General features: G+C 53.7%; 1 protein-coding gene across 3 annotated transcripts in view; it reads right to left on the reverse strand.

Annotated features, from left to right (window-relative positions):
* Window positions 1-656: 656 nt before the first annotated feature.
* The window catches only part of nedd9 (neural precursor cell expressed, developmentally down-regulated 9), a 26,175-nt gene continuing 9,264 nt past the window's right edge, over window positions 657-17,567 (reverse strand). For 2 of the 3 annotated variants that reach the window (XM_067256276.1, XM_067256274.1), the window contains exons 2-7: window positions 10,861-11,283; window positions 5,749-5,847; window positions 5,272-5,397; window positions 3,006-4,172; window positions 2,564-2,671; window positions 657-1,944 (exon numbers count right to left, since the gene is read on the reverse strand). In XM_067256276.1, the coding sequence (XP_067112377.1) occupies window positions 1,372-1,944; window positions 2,564-2,671; window positions 3,006-4,172; window positions 5,272-5,397; window positions 5,749-5,847; window positions 10,861-11,277 (2,490 nt within the window). In that variant the 5' untranslated portion in view covers window positions 11,278-11,283 and the 3' untranslated portion in view covers window positions 657-1,371. The remainder of the gene's footprint in view (window positions 1,945-2,563; window positions 2,672-3,005; window positions 4,173-5,271; window positions 5,398-5,748; window positions 5,848-10,860; window positions 11,284-17,567) is intronic. The other variant, XM_067256275.1, reaches the window with a different exon arrangement.

Genomic DNA, 17,567 nt, shown 5'->3' on the forward strand with positions numbered 1-17,567 from the left:
TCTAATCACTTCCTGTCTCATCACTTCTTGTCTCTTCTATCAATAGACCCACGTCTCCACTGGGAAATGCTTTATTTCTTTCAGAATAAATGAGAGAGAGAGAACAGGCGTACAGGTCGGCCAGAAGCACGCCTGGGTGTTCTGACTCGTCTTGTCAGGGCCTTCCCACCTCACTAAGCTCCTTCACCACTTGTCCACTCACGTTCTCCTACATGGTTCACTGTTCAACTACACTCATTTTGCAAGATTGTTTTCGTCGACATTTTCAGTCCAGCTGAAAGGGTAGATGCTAATGATAGCTCCCAGATAAGAGTGTGCGATAACATGCGTGATGTTGTCTTTAGCTCTGCTGGCACGCTCAGAGTGGTGATGTAGCATGGGCACCTGATCTCCTGTCCCTTCACCTGTCACTCTCCCACAGGCTCAGACAGTATGACAAGTCCTCAGTAAATAGGAGGAAAAGATCATATAATGATCGAGAAGGACGAGAGTGGGAACCAAGATTTATCTAGATGATTAAACTGAATACAGTAGTCCTGTCCACATCCTGATTTAGACCGGTTACATACGTAGCTATCATTCATTCATTCATTAATATAACCAAACAAGACTTGTACTTTTGTTGGCAATAATGCAAGAACACAAACATGGTTCCATCTATCCACTGGACATACCTTTTATTCCAACCACACCTTGTTCTGAATGCAAGTTTTGAACATCAGGCTTGTCGCTACATTTCAGTGTTTGTGCCAGTGATGTGGCCTCCAGTTACCGCTACTTCTCTCTCCACCAAAACAAGACTGGGATGTGTTTTGTGGGTGCACCTGCCGCTGCATGGTGTATACTTCCAAGCATTCGCTTGCTGAGTTTAACAAGTTTCAGCTTGGTCAACTGCAGAGCAAACAAGCTGGCGCCAGTCTTCCAGCGCTGTTTTCACCACACTGGATAAACACACACAGTCATCTGAGGGAGAACAGTCCTTGTCTGTTAAGAGCCCCACTCCCTGAAGAAGAAGGTGACATTTATCTACCGTCATGTCCAGCAGAAGGCAAAGGTGAAAATGAAAAAAACTCAACTCATAAGGTGCTTAATATTAAACAGGAATGTTAAGAAAATAAGTCCATGTTATCCTAAAAAGCCACAGCTACTGTATAACTATATATTCATTTCATAATCATATAAAAGAAACACAAAAATAGAGCAAATATTTACATAACGGAAAGAACAATAGTATTTACAACGGCAAAAAAGGGAACTATTTAAGATTAACAACAATGAGCAAAATATATATTTAGAATTATACACATGGATGTAGTAAGCAGGACCCAGGAGAGCCAGGGAGCAGATCCAGATGTGCTCACGACCCAGAGCTCAGGAGGCAGCCATCTGCAGCAGCTGCTGCTTGAAGAGCCGTGCATGGTGTGACAGGCTGGTGACCCTGTCCACCATGTCCTGGACGGCCGCGGTGTTGGGGTAGAGCAGCGCTGCCGTCTTGGTGGCGCCCACCACCGTCTTCAGCAGCTCACACAGCACGTTGCTGGAGTTCATCACCCGGTTGGCCACCTCGGGCGTGGCCGCCTGCCTGGACAGCGTGTCCCCGATGAAGACCAGTTTGTGGGCGCTGAGGATGACGAACTTGCTGTGGGCCACGAAGATGCGGGGCGGCTGGCCGGCGGAGACACAGGCGAAGAAAGCGTCTACGGCGTTGAGGAGGGTGATAAAGTGCTGCTGGCACTGCTCCGAGTAGAAGGCCAGGAGCTGGCGGTCACGCCCACACAGGTGGGCCCCGCCCCCGACAGAGGAGGGGGAGGAGTCAGAAGCTGGGGGGGAGGAGTCAGAGGGCAGGGGGGAGGGGCCTGTGGACTGCTGCTGGCTGATCCACTGGGTGATGTCGTTCTCCACAGGCTTGATCACCTCCTGTTCCAGCTGCCTGAACTGGTTGATCTGGGAGAGGTGACAGAAGACGATCAGTCATGTTCCTCTTAGATCAGTGAGTTACTATCCTCATCGACTGGTTAGGTTCCTCTCAGATTAGTGAGTTACTATCCTCATCGACTGGTTAGGTTCCTCTCAGATCAGTGAGTTACTATCCTCATCGACTGGTTAGGATTCATTAAACTGGTGAGAGAGAGGGATATATCTCTCAAACATGTGAAAGGAAACTCATGACATTTTCCTATCTGGCCTCATGTCAAGAGGAGTCTATTTAGGAATCCCATTTCCAGGGACATGATTGAAGTGGGATTATAGGAGTGAAGAGGATAATCTAGTTGTGTTGTTCCTGGGTTAGGGGTTTGTATGCAGGCTGGCTCTGCTGGTCTGACAGTGCTCCAGCTGTCTCCCTCCCTGCCCTCCTGCCCTCCTGTCACAGCACGTGACACACTAGGTAGCTCGTAGCTACCTAGTGTGTAACTAGTAAATGTGTGTTCCATGTAGGCTCTCTCTCTCTCTCTCCCTGCCTTTCTTGTCACACTTCACTTAAAACTGTCCAATAAAGCATGACAAATAACAAAATACATCTTTAAAAGGGCTCTTGTTGCTGGTAGTTTGGCAGAGACCTCACCTGGTCTGGGCTCACCTGGTCTGGGCCCAGCTGGACTTTGCTGCTCTGCTGGGTGATGTTCTCCTTCTCCAGGAGCACCTTCTGCTGGCGCTCAAAGTCCTCCTTTCCCTGCAGATCACAAACCAGCGTGAGGATGTGCCACACACACACTCAAACACCCTTTGCTGCTGTCCCTGCTTGCCAGATTAAGATAGAAAAACATCTGTTCTACATAGCAATGTTCTTTTCTGATCGGAAATGAGCATAGGGGTCAATCCCAGAGACACAACCTTCACTACTGTAGCATTCTTAAGCACCCCCAATCCCTTGCTGTCTCCTGGGCTGAACATGGCACCCACACACCCCAGAAGCTGGGCGCTCACTAGTCAGACAGTGTAGAACAGACCAGGGAGACAGCAGACCAGGGAGACGGTCAAATGACTGGGTCAGGGAGAGACCGTACCTGCAGATGAACGTAATCGTAGTCCTCCATCCAGCTCTTGACACACTTCTCACTGTTGTTCATGTTGCCCTTGTCCAGGCTGGAGGAGCCCTGGAAGGCTTTGGTGTGGCAGCTGTGGTGGTTGTCTGTCGGGGGGGAGGTGAGGGGGTGGACCAGGGCCTCCCTGACCGAGCCCCTGCAGCAGGAGCCGTCCCCCGGCCGTCTGAACAGCAGCTCGGCGCTCGCTCCCACCGTGGACGCCAGCTGCTTCACGTCGTCCGGCACCGTCCGTGACACCATGACGAAGCGCTCCAGGTCGTCGCTCCGTTTGTGGTGGCGGGGGAGGGTGCAGGGGCCGGGGCTAGGGCTGGGCAGGGCCCAACCACAGCTCTCCAGGGTCTGGTAGGTCTTCAACAGGATCTGCTGGGAGTCCTCCAGGCGGGCCAGCTGTCTCCTCAGCTTGGCGTGCAGGCTGGGGTCGGACAGGGCCGTGGCGTTGGCGGCAGCGCCCCGCCCGAACACCAGGAAGTCCCCCAGCGCCCCCCGTACCCGGTCCAGCGCCCCTCGTACCTCGGAGGGCCGGTCCGCCCCAGGACACGCCCTCCAGCGTGGGGAGCCAGCCAAGAGCCCCTCCACCGAGGCCTCCACCTCCTGCTGCAGCCGGCCCAGCCGCTGCACCGCCGTGTCCAGGTCCAGGGCCAGCCGGCCCTCGGAGGAGCCGGTGGAGGTGGAGGAGGTAGACATGCTGGAGCGTGTGCTGCCCGTGCTGGAGAAGGACAGGCGGTTCACCCCGTCCGTCACATCCCCCAGCGCGCCAGCGTCCTGAGCGGGGAGGTCGTACGGCCCCCTGACCCTGTCGGATGCCGGGGGTCTGTGCTGGGGGGGCTGGGCCCCCCGGGGGATGTCATACAGGTCTCTATGGGGGCACGCCGCCAGGGGCTGCGACGAGGGGGGCACGTCATAGATGCCTTCGTTGTCATTGTTGAGGGGCAGGTGGAGTGGGGTGGGGTCAGAGCTGGGGGGGAGGTCGTAGTGGGACTGGGGGATCAGGGTCTGGCAGGGTTTGGAGAGGGCGGGGGGAGGCACGTCGTAGATGCCCTCCTGTCTGTGTTTCAGGGGCTGGGGGAAGTCATAGCTGCTCTCCTCAGACTCTGCTGGGGCGTTTCTGCAGGGGGGGGAAGAGAACACCTGTGGACACAAACATCCAGTCAGACACACGGAGGTTATGTTAAACCTCTGCACTTGAACACTGTGACTGCTGTATGAGAATGAGGAAGTCTAACTGACATTTGACTTTCTTACTATTTTTGCAAACATCCTGTATTTCTTTCCTTCCTCTTAACACAGTAGGAAAGTGAATATGTGAAGGATCAGCACAACATCAGCGTTTCCCCTATAAACAGCTTGACCATGGCACGCATCTTTCAACCAAACAGATTAATTAAATGGTGGTCTTGAATCAGAAACGTTTCGAAAGGTTTACAAAATCTTTTTTTTAAACAGTTCTGAAAAAAAGCTTAAAAATGTTGAAAAAATATTTTCTAACAAAAAGTTGAAAAAAAGAAGTTCAAAACATTAATATTTGTAAAAGTTTGGGGTAAATGTGTGTGTAGGCTCCTCTGTCCAGACAGAATCATCGGGGATTCATCATCAGTGAAATGTTGTGTAACGTGTTCTCCCCCGTGTTCTCCCCCGTGTTCTCCCCCGTGTTCTCCCCCGTGTTCTCCCCCGTGTTCTCCCCCGTGTTCTCCCCCGTGTTCTCCCCCGTGTTCTCCCCTGTTTGAAACCACAAGTGCTCGTGCTACAACTTCCGTGACATGACAGTTGTGTAATATCAGGGAATGTCTAATAAGGGTACAGTACCACAATCTGACGTTTTGGAGAAGTGTGTGGGGACATTACGTGACCGGGGTGAATGGCGTGACCAGATGCTTTACGCTATGCTGCTAACTATGCTTTACGCTATCCTGCTAACTATGCTTTACGCTATGCTGCTAACTATGCTTTACGCTATGCTGCTAACTATGCTTTACGCTATGCTGCTAACAGAAGTGGCCGCGCCATCGTCGGAGGTACACTTGGCCGACGTTCGCCCGCACCTGGGATACAGGCCACCTCCTCAGCACGACCACAAGCCTACCAACTACGCCAACAAAAAGATAGAGATTCGCTACTATTCGCTATGATTGCTACTACCTATGCTATGCTATTAACTATGCTATGCTACTAACTATGCTATGCTACTAACTAAGGTGGTGGTCTGGCCCGGTCAGGAGTGCTGTCGTACCCCTTGAGAGGAGGGGGGGATGTCGTAAACCCCCTGAGCCCATGGGTCCATCTGACTGGAAGGAGGAACATCGTAGATCCCCTGGGAGAGTCCTGGCCCTGGCTGTGCCTTCCCAACATCATACACCTGGACAACAGCACAGTACAGGTTAGAACACGTGTCCACATGCTAGGTTCTGCTCCACGCTAGTTACAGTTTATGATCTATATTGCAGGAATATCAACCATTTATATGGATTTTAGAATTACAAGCATGTTTCCCTTGTTTTCCTAGAGGGTTTAGGTGCAGTTTTATGGTTGTATGTGAAGCCCTCTGTGACATGTCTTATAAAAAGTTCTACACTGATTCATTTGATCTGATATACATGGGAGGTAGGCAGCCGTCTGGTGTGGGGGGTGTTAGGGTGGGGGGGGTGTTAGGGTGGGGGGGGGGGGTGTTAGGGTGGGGGGGGGTGTTAGGGTGGGGGGGGGGACATACCCCCTGTGCCCTGGCGGGGGGGACGTCGTAGAGGTCATGGTGGCTGTGCTGGCCGTGGCTGTAGGCGTACGACTGGCCCACTCGCGATGGAGTCACCACCTGTCCACACCAGAGGATGGAGAGGGGGAGAAACATTCAGCAGGAAGATTGCACTCAACACACAGGACAAATACAGCTCCCCTCCCCTCCCCTCCCCTCCCCTCCCCTCCCCTCCCCTCCCCCCTCCCTCCCTCCCTCACTTCACCAATTCCCATCAGTGTTTATCAGTCAGTCCACATCTGTGCTCTCAACACCCCTCTTATTACACATCTAAATGCCAGTCTCTAACCCTCCCAGACCTCCTCACTGTGTCAGACAGGCGGAGGAATGTCTGGAATGCCCCTTCCTGAAACTGTGACTAAACCCCCTGCCTCCATCTCTATCATGACCACATTGTATGGCTTCCTGTTTGGAGAGAGGGGGAGAGAAGGAGAGATCCCTGCCATGTTGACATTCTAGAACCCTTCCTTCTCTCTCCTTCGATTCAGACTTCAGTATCATCTGAGCCGTGACCACAATGACAATAACCACGTAACCATGACCACAACGACAACAACCACGTTACCATGACCACAACGACAATAACCCCTGTAACTATGACCACCACCATCTCAGAGGAAGACCTACGTGTCTCTAGAGGAGAGACTGGAGGAGGAAGAAGGGCAGAGGGAGGAGAGTTAGTGAGGATGTGGAGAGGAAGCTCATCTGAGTTCCAGCTGGGGTTTAGGGTGGTCATGGCGAGTACACCAGCTCATCCAGGCGTCACCAGACGACCTGGAGGGTCAAACCTCAGTCCCCAGGCCTCCACACCTCAACCCAGCTGGGACAGAAACCAGCGTAGACACTCTAGTCTTCTGTCTTCTTGCTCTCTCACACACACATGCTAGCTGAGGCTACCTCCCTTGGCACATGACAAACCAGTAAACTGTCCTCTTCTGAGGACAGCTGAGAGGACATGACTGAGCCTGTCACACACGTCCCATTCATCCAACCCCCGTTCGCCCACTTGGCACTCCTAATAGCTGCTGGGGCAATATTGACCTGGCTGGGGGCGGGGGCGGGGGCAGGGGGGGGGTAGGCTCCTACTTAGGTGATGGTCTTTGTGGATTCCATCATGGATGAGTCACTGGGAGGAGGGAGAGTGGAGGGGGCCTGGGGTGGTGTCGAGTTGACAGTAATCCTCCTGTATGGGTTAGGGTGGCTGACTTTTTAAACTTATGATCTACATAATACGTGTAGTCATACGTCTTGAAAGATTCTAGTTTGGACTAGAAGGAGTTGTCCATTCAGAGGTTAATTATTGTGGGGTAGTGGTATGACAATGATGACCTCATTGCACAGGTAAACACATACCCATGGTTCAGGTAAAGACATATTTTAAGTAGATTTAAAACGTCAATTACGTTTTTTCGTCTTCATTGTTTTTGTGTTTATATTGGAAGTGTACTGGTAGGTGTCTAAATGGTGTCGAATGTTCCTGTAAGGTCTGTTCTCACCTTTCAGGATCAGCTCTGTGCTCTGTCACTAATGGTGACATGTGACATCATGAACACAATAACACCGGCAGCTCCTGACCTCCACTTCACCAGACCTGACGATGCATCTGTCCCCCCCTCCTCTATCTACCCCCCCCTCCCCCCTCCTTTATCTACCCCCCCATCTACTCCTCTCCCTGTGTGGCCTGTTGACACTGTAGAGACACTTTTCTGTCATTACCTTCTCTCACCCGGCCCCCAGCCCCCCCCTCTCCCTCTCTCACCCAGCCCCCCCTCCCTCTCTCACCCGGCCCCCAGCCCCCCCCTCTCCCTCTCTCACCCGGCCCCCAGCCCCCCCCTCTCCCTCTCTCACCCAGCCCCCCCTCCCTCTCTCACCCGGCCCCCAGCCCCCCCCTCTCCCTCTCTCACCCAGCCCCCCCTCCCTCTCTCACCCGGCCCCCAGCCCCCCCCTCTCCCTCTCTCACCCGGCCCCCAGCCCCCCCCTCTCCCTCTCTCACCCGTCCCCCAGCCCCCCCCCTCTCCCTCTCTCACCCGGCCCTCAGCCCCCCCTCCCTCTCTCACCCGGCCCTCAGCCCCCTCTCCCTCTCTCACCCGTCCCCCAGCCCCCCCCTCTCCCTCTCTCACCCGGCCCCCCCCTCTCCCTCTCTCACCCGGCCCCCAGCCCCCCCTCTCTGTCAACACAAGCCTGTTGTTACTGACGAGCAGCGTACTGCAGGAGAGCACCTTCAGCTGACAGGACTGTTCTACACAAACCTGTCCTCTCTAGACAGGATCATCTGCTGAGTCATGGTGGGAGGGTTTCAGGTGTTACGTGCTAACTGCTCCCCTCTCAATGGTTCCTCCTCAGCGAGGAGAGGCAGGGCCCAGCAAAGGAGGAAGCTCATTATTGTAGGTAATGAAGGAGCACATCCTCAGGGCCCTCCTCAGACTGACGCAACAGGACTGCATGGCCACGCCCACACACACACAGAGAGGGAGGGCAGGGGGGAGAGGGGCAGAGATAGAAGGGGGGAGGGAGAGGGTGAGAGAGGGCAGGGTGGAGAGAGCTCTAATAGGGATCATCTCTCGTTCCCTATGATCAAAGATCCACCCTAATCCCAAAACAAGCCAGATTGTAATGTGATTATCCTAATAGAGGTCATTTTGAAGATGCTTCTGTCATTTAGTTTCCAGGATAATGAGCAGTGGACTCAGCCCTCTGCTCCAGGTAAGCATCTGAACGAACTCTCCCAGGAGAGGTGTGTGTGTGTGTGTTCATTAGAAGACCATGCAGAACTCCTTAAAATAGTTGATCCAGGCTCACGGCTCACCGGCCAGGTATTTGTCCGTGGCGAACAAAGATGAACCGCGTGTTAAGGAGTGGAGTCACTCTGGGCAGGAATAACTCACTTATCTGCTGCTGGGGGCAAAGTACACCAGATTACAGATGTCTCACAAGTTGCAGAAGCAAGACATTAATTCCAGAGTTAACCTGATTACTTCAAAGGGAGAATTCTATCAAGGTGGAAGCACCCATAACTGTACACTGTTACCACAACACTGGAGTTGGGGGAGTTTGTTTTAGTTTCCTGTTGGTTTTCCTCTCTGGCTTGGCCATCAAAGAGCCTGTCTGGTAGTGGGTGCTGGTGCGCGTTGGTGTCAGGATGTGCCCATATAAGGCCCCTTTGTTCAGGGGCAGGATGCTGGGAGGAGATACGAGGCCTCTGAACTTTGACCCTGCCCAGTCTTTGAACTGTGTGACCTCGGCGCCTGAGTCAGAGGGGGGATTACCCCGGACCAGGAGGTGGAGGGACGGCCTGGAGTGCGGAACAGACACACCCTTCAGAGCAGAGCCGACAACCAGCCAGCCGTCCAGACAACCAGCCAGCAGACGACAACCAGCCAGCCGTCCAGACAACCAGCCAGCCGTCCAGACAACCAGCCAGCCGTCCAGACAACCAGCCAGCAGTCCAGACAACCAGCCAGCCGTCCAGACAACTAGCCAGCCGTCCAGACAACCAGCCAGCCGTCCAGACAACCAGCCAGCAGTCCAGACAACCAGCCAGCCGTCCAGACAACCAGCCAGCCGTTCAGACAACCAGCCAATCACTCAATGAACAAACAACCCTAACCCAGCCTGGACTCCCAGAACCCTGGTGTTCCCCTGACTCTGCCCTGGCATGTCTCTTGGTTGTGAATCATCACAAACAGAAGCTTTAGCATCTTTTGTGAAACACCACCTAATTCTGAAAAAAAGAAACCCTTGCTGTTTAAAACAGATACAAGTAGGTCTCCTGAAGCGACAGTCTGGAGTACTTAATCCACTTCAGCAGCAGAATAAACTGTGATTTCATGCGCCCACATGAACACACCCGTCCCAAACATTCCCATAAGGAGGCAGCCTGGTGTCCCCACAGTGAGGCAGTCCCATATGGAGGCAGCCTGGTGTCCCCACAGTGAGGCAGTCCCATATGGAGGCAGCCTGGTGTCCGCACAGTGAGGCAGTCCCATATGGAGGCAGCCTGGTGTCCCCACAGTGAGGCAGTCCCATATGGAGGCAGCCTGGTGTCCCCACAGTGAGGCAGTCCCATATGGAGGCAGCCTGGTGTCCCCACAGTGAGGCAGTCCCATATGGAGGCAGCCTGGTGTCCCCACAGTGAGGCAGTCCCATATGGAGGCAGCCTGGTGTCCCCACAGTGAGGCAGTCCCATATGGAGGCAGCCTGGTGTCCCCACAGTGAGGCAGTCCCATATGGAGGCAGCCTGGTGTCCCCACAGTGAGGCAGTCCCATATGGAGGCAGCCTGGTGTCCGCACAGTGAGGCAGTCCCATAAGGAGGCAGCCTGGTGTCCCCACAGTGAGGCAGTCCCATAAGGAGGCAGCCTGGTGTCCCCACAGTGAGGCAGTCCCATAAGGAGGCAGCCTGGTGTCCCCACAGTGAGGCAGTCCCATAAGGAGGCAGCCTGGTGTCCCCACAGTGAGGCAGTCCCATAAGGAGGCAGCCTGGTGTCCCCACAGTGAGGCAGTCCCATAAGGAGGCAGCCTGGTGTCCCCACAGTGAGGCAGTCCCATATGGAGGCAGCCTGGTGTCCGCACAGTGAGGCAGTCCCATATGGAGGCAGCCTGGTGTCCGCACAGTGAGGCAGTCCCATATGGAGGCAGCCTGGTGTCCCCACAGTGAGGCAGTCCCATAAGGAGGCAGCCTGGTGTCCGCACAGTGAGGCTCCTCAGTGTGTCAACCTGACATGTCCACAATCATGCTCTCCAGCTTCTAACGCTGCAAGTCATACAGGACCAGAATACTGCTCATATTATCCTGTCAGCGGTCGTACAGACACCGCTGAAGACATTTGTAAAGGGCCAGTCTTTGAACTGGGCCCAGCGTTTGAGAGCAGAGAAGTGTGTGTGTCTGCGCATGCGTGTATGTGTGTGTGTGCGCGCAGCACCAATGTGAGAGCAGGCAGCCTGTGCACGATGCTTTTTAAGACCCAAGCCTGAATGATGAGTTATCTAATCCACTTTGATCCTCCAGCCCTGTATGTCCTGAGGTCAGTGCATGGACATCTGAGGACTCTCTCTCTCTCCCCCCAGCCCCTCACCTTGCTCGGCGCACCATCCACAGCCAAGCCACTCCTCTGGGGCACCTGGTAGACATCCTGTCCCTGGGGCACCTGGTAGACATCCTGTCCCTGGGGCACCTGGTATATCCCCTGCTGCCCCAGGCCGGGGTGTGAGGGGGGCACCTGGTACAGCCCCTGGCTCTGGGACACACCCCCCTGGCCCTGGTAGGCCGACAGCTGGGGCGGGGAGGCGGCTGGCGTCTGTCCGTCAAACATGGGACCAATCAGCAGCTTGAGGCGGTTGCCGGGGGCGATGCCCTGGCGCCCGTGCAGTGAGCAGAGCCACCAGCCCTCCAGACCGCCGGTGTTCTGCTCAATGACCGTCAGGATGTCTCCCTTCCGGAAGGCCAGCTCCTCAGGGGACTCTGGCATGTTGTCGTACAACGCCTTCGCCATCAGGTTCTAGAGAGAGAGAACACAGTCAGACCACGCCTTCGCCATCAGGTTCTAGAGAGAGAGAACACAGTCAGACCACCCACAGCATCAGGTTCTAGAGAGAGAGAACACAGTCAGACCACGCCTTCACCATCAGGTTCTAGAGAGAGAGAACACAGTCAGACCACCCACAGCATCAGGTTCTATATGTGCATTTATATAAATCAGATTGCATGGTCTTTAAAATTATACCGTTTCAGTGCCTCAATAACTGTGCTTGAGCAAAACTTGAAGCGTTTGGGACCAGGTTCAGTTTATTGTAAATAACTTATTTTGAAGAATAGCTGGACTTCCAGACAAAGAACAGTGTTGTAATCACTGACACAGTGAGGCAGTACTGCTAGACAGGGACGAACTGCCTCCAGGACAGCATCAGCCCCGGCAGCCCCTCATGGTCCCTGGGTTCACTGGGAACCACTCTCCTCTCCAGCAGTCACTGGAGCCAAATCACGTTACCCCCACAGCCCCAGACCAGATGTCTGTCAGATGGTTTGAACTTGATAGGATTTCCTAGTTCCCAGCTCTGGGATTATCCTCAGCGGTGGGGGGGTAGTGGGGAGGTAGTGGGGTTGGAACCCAAACCCCAGCAGAGCTGATAAGAGCCCCTTAGGGACGGCTCTATTCTGTCACTTATTAGGCACTTATTTGTAATTAGCTCAGTAAACACAGCCATCTGATGGACATATGCTGTGTAATATATGTCGCTACTCTGCTTACAAATCTGCTCCAAAACAGCAGTACTAAAAACACAACATTGTTTAATATTTTTGGAAAGAAAGATCTTGGAAGTGCTGCCGGCTGGTCAGGTGAGCAGTGTGTGATGGTTCTGGGTGGATTCCCAGCGCTGCAGAAACATGACAGTACCTTTTACTCTCAACCTCTGATCACCTAGTCTGGGAACAGCACAGAACACAACACTTTATCTGACTGACAGGAACAAGCAGGGGTGTGTTCACACTGGCCTAGTCTTCTGAAAAGCGATACCTTCTGTGTTCTTGTGTCTCTTATCCCCTACTCAACACTCTCTCTACTTCCCAGTTGTATCCTGAAGCTGGTGGACGTGGGAATCAGGAAGTCCGTGGGTGAAGTCTCCTGCTCAGCCAGACTCCTGAGCGCTGCTGTTTCCACCTGGCCTTCGTCTGGTTCCCACGTGAACAAGCCTGCGTCACTAACCAGGTTATCTCTCCTCTGTTCTGCCTGGCTATTGTCTCAGAGTGCCGTCACTGCCATTAACCACCAACACACACACACACACACTACACATCACACATCAACCATAGCAGCTGGTTGCTTGGGTAGAGACACAATGAGACAAGGTCTCATCGTGACCCGAGTCAGCTTGTCTTCAGGCACCGGCCTGGCACCGGCCTGGCACCGGCCTGGCACCGGCCTGGCACCGGCCTGGCACCGGCCTGGCACCAGCCTGGCACCAGCCTGGCACCGGCCTGGCACCGGCCTGGCACCGGCCTGGCACCAGCACAGAGGTCTGGATGCTTTACCATGTCGCAGGTTTTGATAATTGTTACCAACTTCAAACTTACATGTTGTTGACAGTCAAGACACATCCAAACTCAGAGAAGCCATGAAGCCAGAGAGAGGCAGCCAACCAGAAAGTGTCATGATGAGAGGAGAAGGCAGGGGGGTACAGCAGCAGGCTGACTTGAGTCTTGAGCGAGGAACGTTCCCCATCACACCCTTCCTTCAGCCGCCTGATGTGTTCACACAGCAGACCACAACATGGTGTTGACTAAAACTTCCTTCCTTCTATGCAGATTGTTTTCGTGGGGGCCCGGATAAATGACTTGCAGAACAGCAACAAAACTAAACGTGTCTACCTACGTAAATGCCATTAGCAAAATAGACTGAACACACAGATGGGAGTACTGACCTAAATCAGAAAGCCAATGAGAGGCTATTTTTGGTGCTGCTCCTTTTATACAGCACACTGCCTACCGTGACTAGAGCCTCTGTGTTTCAGTAAAACTGCTGAACTCCTCCAGAGAGAGAGAGCTGGGAGCAGGTGTGGCCGGTGTCCAGGCTCCACACGGTTACGTACGTCTGATGTAAACATTGTTTGTCATTATGAGGCAAGCTGCTGCTGTAGATCCTGTAAACACGTGTTTTACATTTGTTAGTGGCAGGCTGGATGATAGCTGGATGATAGCTGGATGATAGCTGGATGATAGCTGGATGATGGCTGACTATAAGGCCATTTCATTTAGCAGAAGCTTTCATCCATAGCAACATACAGTAAAGAGGAAGATTTGAAGCTGCAATCTGCAGTCAAGTGTTCCAACCACTGAGCTGTCCTCAGCCCCTCTCAGGAGGGTACTGGCCTTCCTGGAAGCGGTCTCAGGGCTGGTAGAGGGGCGGGTAGAGGGGCGAGTAGAGGGGCGAGTAGAGGGACGAGAGAGGCTCCTCCCCTCAATAACACTCTGGGAGGCCCTGGCCTATCAGACGAGAGGCTCCTCCCCTCAATAACTCTGGGAGGCCCTGGCCTATCAGACGAGAGAGGCTTTCTCACGTTCCCCAGGTTCCCAGGAAAAACCTTCCTGATAGTTGCTTGGAAGTTGGCATCATCATAAAGCAATATTACGCACCCATTACGTCACTAACTCTGATAGGAGATGAAAAGATAGTCAGAAACACAAGTTGTAAACAGTTGGTAGCTGTGCCTGGACGCACGGCCCTGTGAGATCAGACCTCCTCTCTGGGCTCTGCCCTGTCAGGAACACGTCTGCAGAAGCACTCACAGCCTCGTGTGTTCTGGTCATTAGACCATGTGGAGCTCCCAGACCCTAGACACCTGGAGAAACACCCACCCCCCCTCCCCTGCTGCAGCTGTTTAAACCCCCCCTCCCTCCAGTCCAGCCAGGAGACAGTCATGACTCATATTTTTGTATATCAAGCATCTTTTCATGGAGTCTCGCCTGAACACAAATAACAGCTTTCATTTTCTGGGGGAAAACGCAGAGCCGCCTGAACAGCGCTGTATCCTCCCCCCCTCTCCTCTCCTCCTGCTCCTCCCCTCCTCCTCCTGCCCCCCTCCCCCCCTCCTCCTCCTGCCCCGCCTGGCTCTCTGGGTGGGTTTGGCTCTCTCCAGAGTACACATCACCCTGACGAACGAGGCTGATGGTAATGAGCTCACCAGCTCAGCGGTCTGAATTCCCCTGCTGCCGCAGCCAGCGTCACCACCACAGCCCCGCCGCCCCGTTCCCCGGGCAACGACAAACCAACCTGTTTCTAGAGACGGATTTAATCAAAACTCTCCGCTCCCCCCCAAACAGAGGGGAGGACCCCCACCCTGCCCCCCGCAGGACTGGAGGACTGGACCCCGGCCACCACAGAACCAGCCCCCCGCAGGACTGGACCCCGGCCACCACAGAACCAGCCCCCTGCAGGACTGGAGGACTGGACCCCGGCCACCACAGAACCAGCCCCCAGACCTCCAGGGAACGGGTCAACCAGCAGTCTCTCGTTTGGCCTCATTTCCACAAAGGTAAATATAGAAAATAATTATAGTAATGATGATAATGAGGACCTGATGACTTTGCGGCCATCATCTCCCCTGAGTGCAGGCTGAGGGGGAAAGGAGGTGCATAGAACTGGGCCGTGAGAACAGGGGAGGTCTGAGGGGTGAGGAGGGCTTCAGAGCTGGGAGGTGAGGAGGGCTTCAGAGCTGGGGGTGAGGAGGGCTTCAGAGCTGGGGGTGAGGAGGGCTTCAGAGCTGGGGGTGAGGAGGGCTTCAGAGCTGGGGGTGAGGAGGGCTTCAGAGCTGCAGGTGAGGAGGGCTTCAGAGCTGGGGGTGAGGAGGGCTTCAGAGCTGGGGGAGGTAATCTCCTCATCTGCAGGGATCCCAGATCGCTGACCCCCTGATTACTGCTGTTCTCAACCAGCAGGCGTGTATCAACATAATGACACAGCAGCTGAGTTAGAGAACCGCCCCTCTCCTCCTCTCCTCCCCACCCCTCTCCCGTCCTCTACTCTCCTCTCCCCCTCTCCCCTCCTCTCCTCTCCTCCCCACCCCTCTCCTCACCACGCCTCTCCTCCCCTCCTCTCCTCTCCTCCCCACCCCTCTCCTCACCACGCCTCTCCTCCCCTCCTCTCCTCTCCTCTCCTCTCCTCTCCTCCTCTCCTCCCCACCCCTCTCCTCACCAAGCCTCTCCTCCCCTCCTCTCCTCTCCTCTCCTCCTCTCCTCCCCACCCCTCTCCTCACCACGCCTCTCCTCCTCTCCTCCCCACCCCTCTCCTCACCACGCCTCTCCTCCCCTCCTCTCCCCTCCTCTCCTCTCCTCCCCACCCCTCTCCTCACCACGCCTCTCCTCCTCTCCTCTCCTCCCCACCCCTCCTCTCCTCCCCCCCTTCAAATTCCCCCTGTACTTTACATCACTTTGTATAAAGTCGTATGTTAACTGACTACATTGGTGTATCACTATTATGACTCACTTCATCCATGAGCACTAGCTGACCCAATGACGACCCCGCATGGTGTGATGTCACAGCAGCAGATCATTACCGTCCTGTCATCATGTTACCCTGGCAGGGGATCGATGCTGAGTACAACGCAGCCTGATGACAACTACAGCTCTCGAAATCACTCAGCTACTGACAGCTTGTTCTGTTTACAGTCATGAAAGGAAGATCTTTAGTCCACATGAGGTCGATTTAACACTTCCTGTTGAGTGAATGTGGAAGTCTTATTAACATGTTCAGATATTCGTCTTGTCTTTCCTAACTTCCATGTCCCCTGTGTGATTCACTTGACCACTCAGGTCAGCTCCTTCTTCCTCCAGCCTGACGCCTCAGTGTGACACTGCAACAGTAACTTCAACAGGATGTGACAGGCCCTGGTGTGTAACCACAATGCAGGCTGGGATAGCTACGAGGCCTGATCAAAACCTTGAAACAACAGAGGGCCCTCACGCAGTCATGCTGAGCTGCACACACCCGCACACACACACACACACACACACTAGATGCACTTCGCTGGATTGAGTTGTGGAACTACTTTGGTGTGAGACAGTAAGCAAACAAACAGCTTCATGGAAACAGAAGACGAAGGTAAAGACTGAGCTGCTAAACTGTTACAGCACGTTACACTGCACGTTACACTGCACGTTACACTGCACGTTACACTGCACGCTACACTGCACGTTACACTGCACGCTACACTGCACGTTACACTGCACGTTACACTGAACGTTACACTGCACGTTACACTGCACGTTACACTGCACGTTACACTGCACGCTACACTGCACGCTACACTGCACGCTACACTGCACGTTACACTGCACGTTACACTGCACGCTACACTGCACGTTACACTGCATGTTATAGCAACATTACACTGCATGTCGATAAAAGTAAATATGAAAGATCTTAGTAAGAGAACAGTCGTATGGCTGCAGATAAAAGGTGGCAGGTTCAAATTCCCCCTATGGTACACTGACTGAATCAAAGAGTAGCCTGATCACATGTTTATAACCCTGTCCTCTCCTGAGAGTATAAGCCCACGTAAACCCTCCATGTCCTTCTTAAATACCCAGTTATGAAAAGGTGGTCTGATTCTAAGAGAAGATTGTGTAATATGTCATGTCTACTAAACATTAGCACTAGTCCTAAAGGCTTCACCAACCAGGCTTATGTAACAGTACTGTTGAGTTTAAAGCCAACAGCTCAGATAGGTGAAGGGGAGAGATGCCACCTTTGAGGATTACAGGGCCTGAGATGGTAAACACGCTTTAGCATCTCTGCAGAAGCATTCCGTTGCTTCCCATGAAAACAACCAGAGAGTTCCACACCACCTCCTGTCTCACGCTCCACAGAGACACAACAACACCTCGCAGCCTGTATCACCTCCAAACATCACCTCCTTCAGCCAAGACTGTATCACCTCCAAACATCACCTCCTTCAGCCAAGACTGCAGGAGGTAAAACTTATTTTCTGCCAAAAATCCAACATTCAAATAATAGCTTGTATAGTTGCTGGTGCTCGACAGAGCAGCAAGTGTACAATGTGGCCTGTTCCTTCTCAGTGAGTGTTTTGAGATGGTAATGGCCAGCCCACATTGTGTGTGTGTAGGGGGAGGTGTCTGTCCATTCATGACTGTGGACGGTTTCCTCTCTCCCAGTCCAGCATGCTGAGCGAGGAGGATGAGTAGAGGGGAAAGGAGAAGAGAGAGTACTGCTGGGGAGTCTGCTTAATGAAGAACACACCAACAGCAACACACAAGGGTCGCCTCAATGGC

The sequence above is a fragment of the Osmerus mordax genome, chromosome 18, assembly GCF_038355195.1.
Source record: "Osmerus mordax isolate fOsmMor3 chromosome 18, fOsmMor3.pri, whole genome shotgun sequence".
Lineage (NCBI taxonomy): Eukaryota > Metazoa > Chordata > Actinopteri > Osmeriformes > Osmeridae > Osmerus > Osmerus mordax.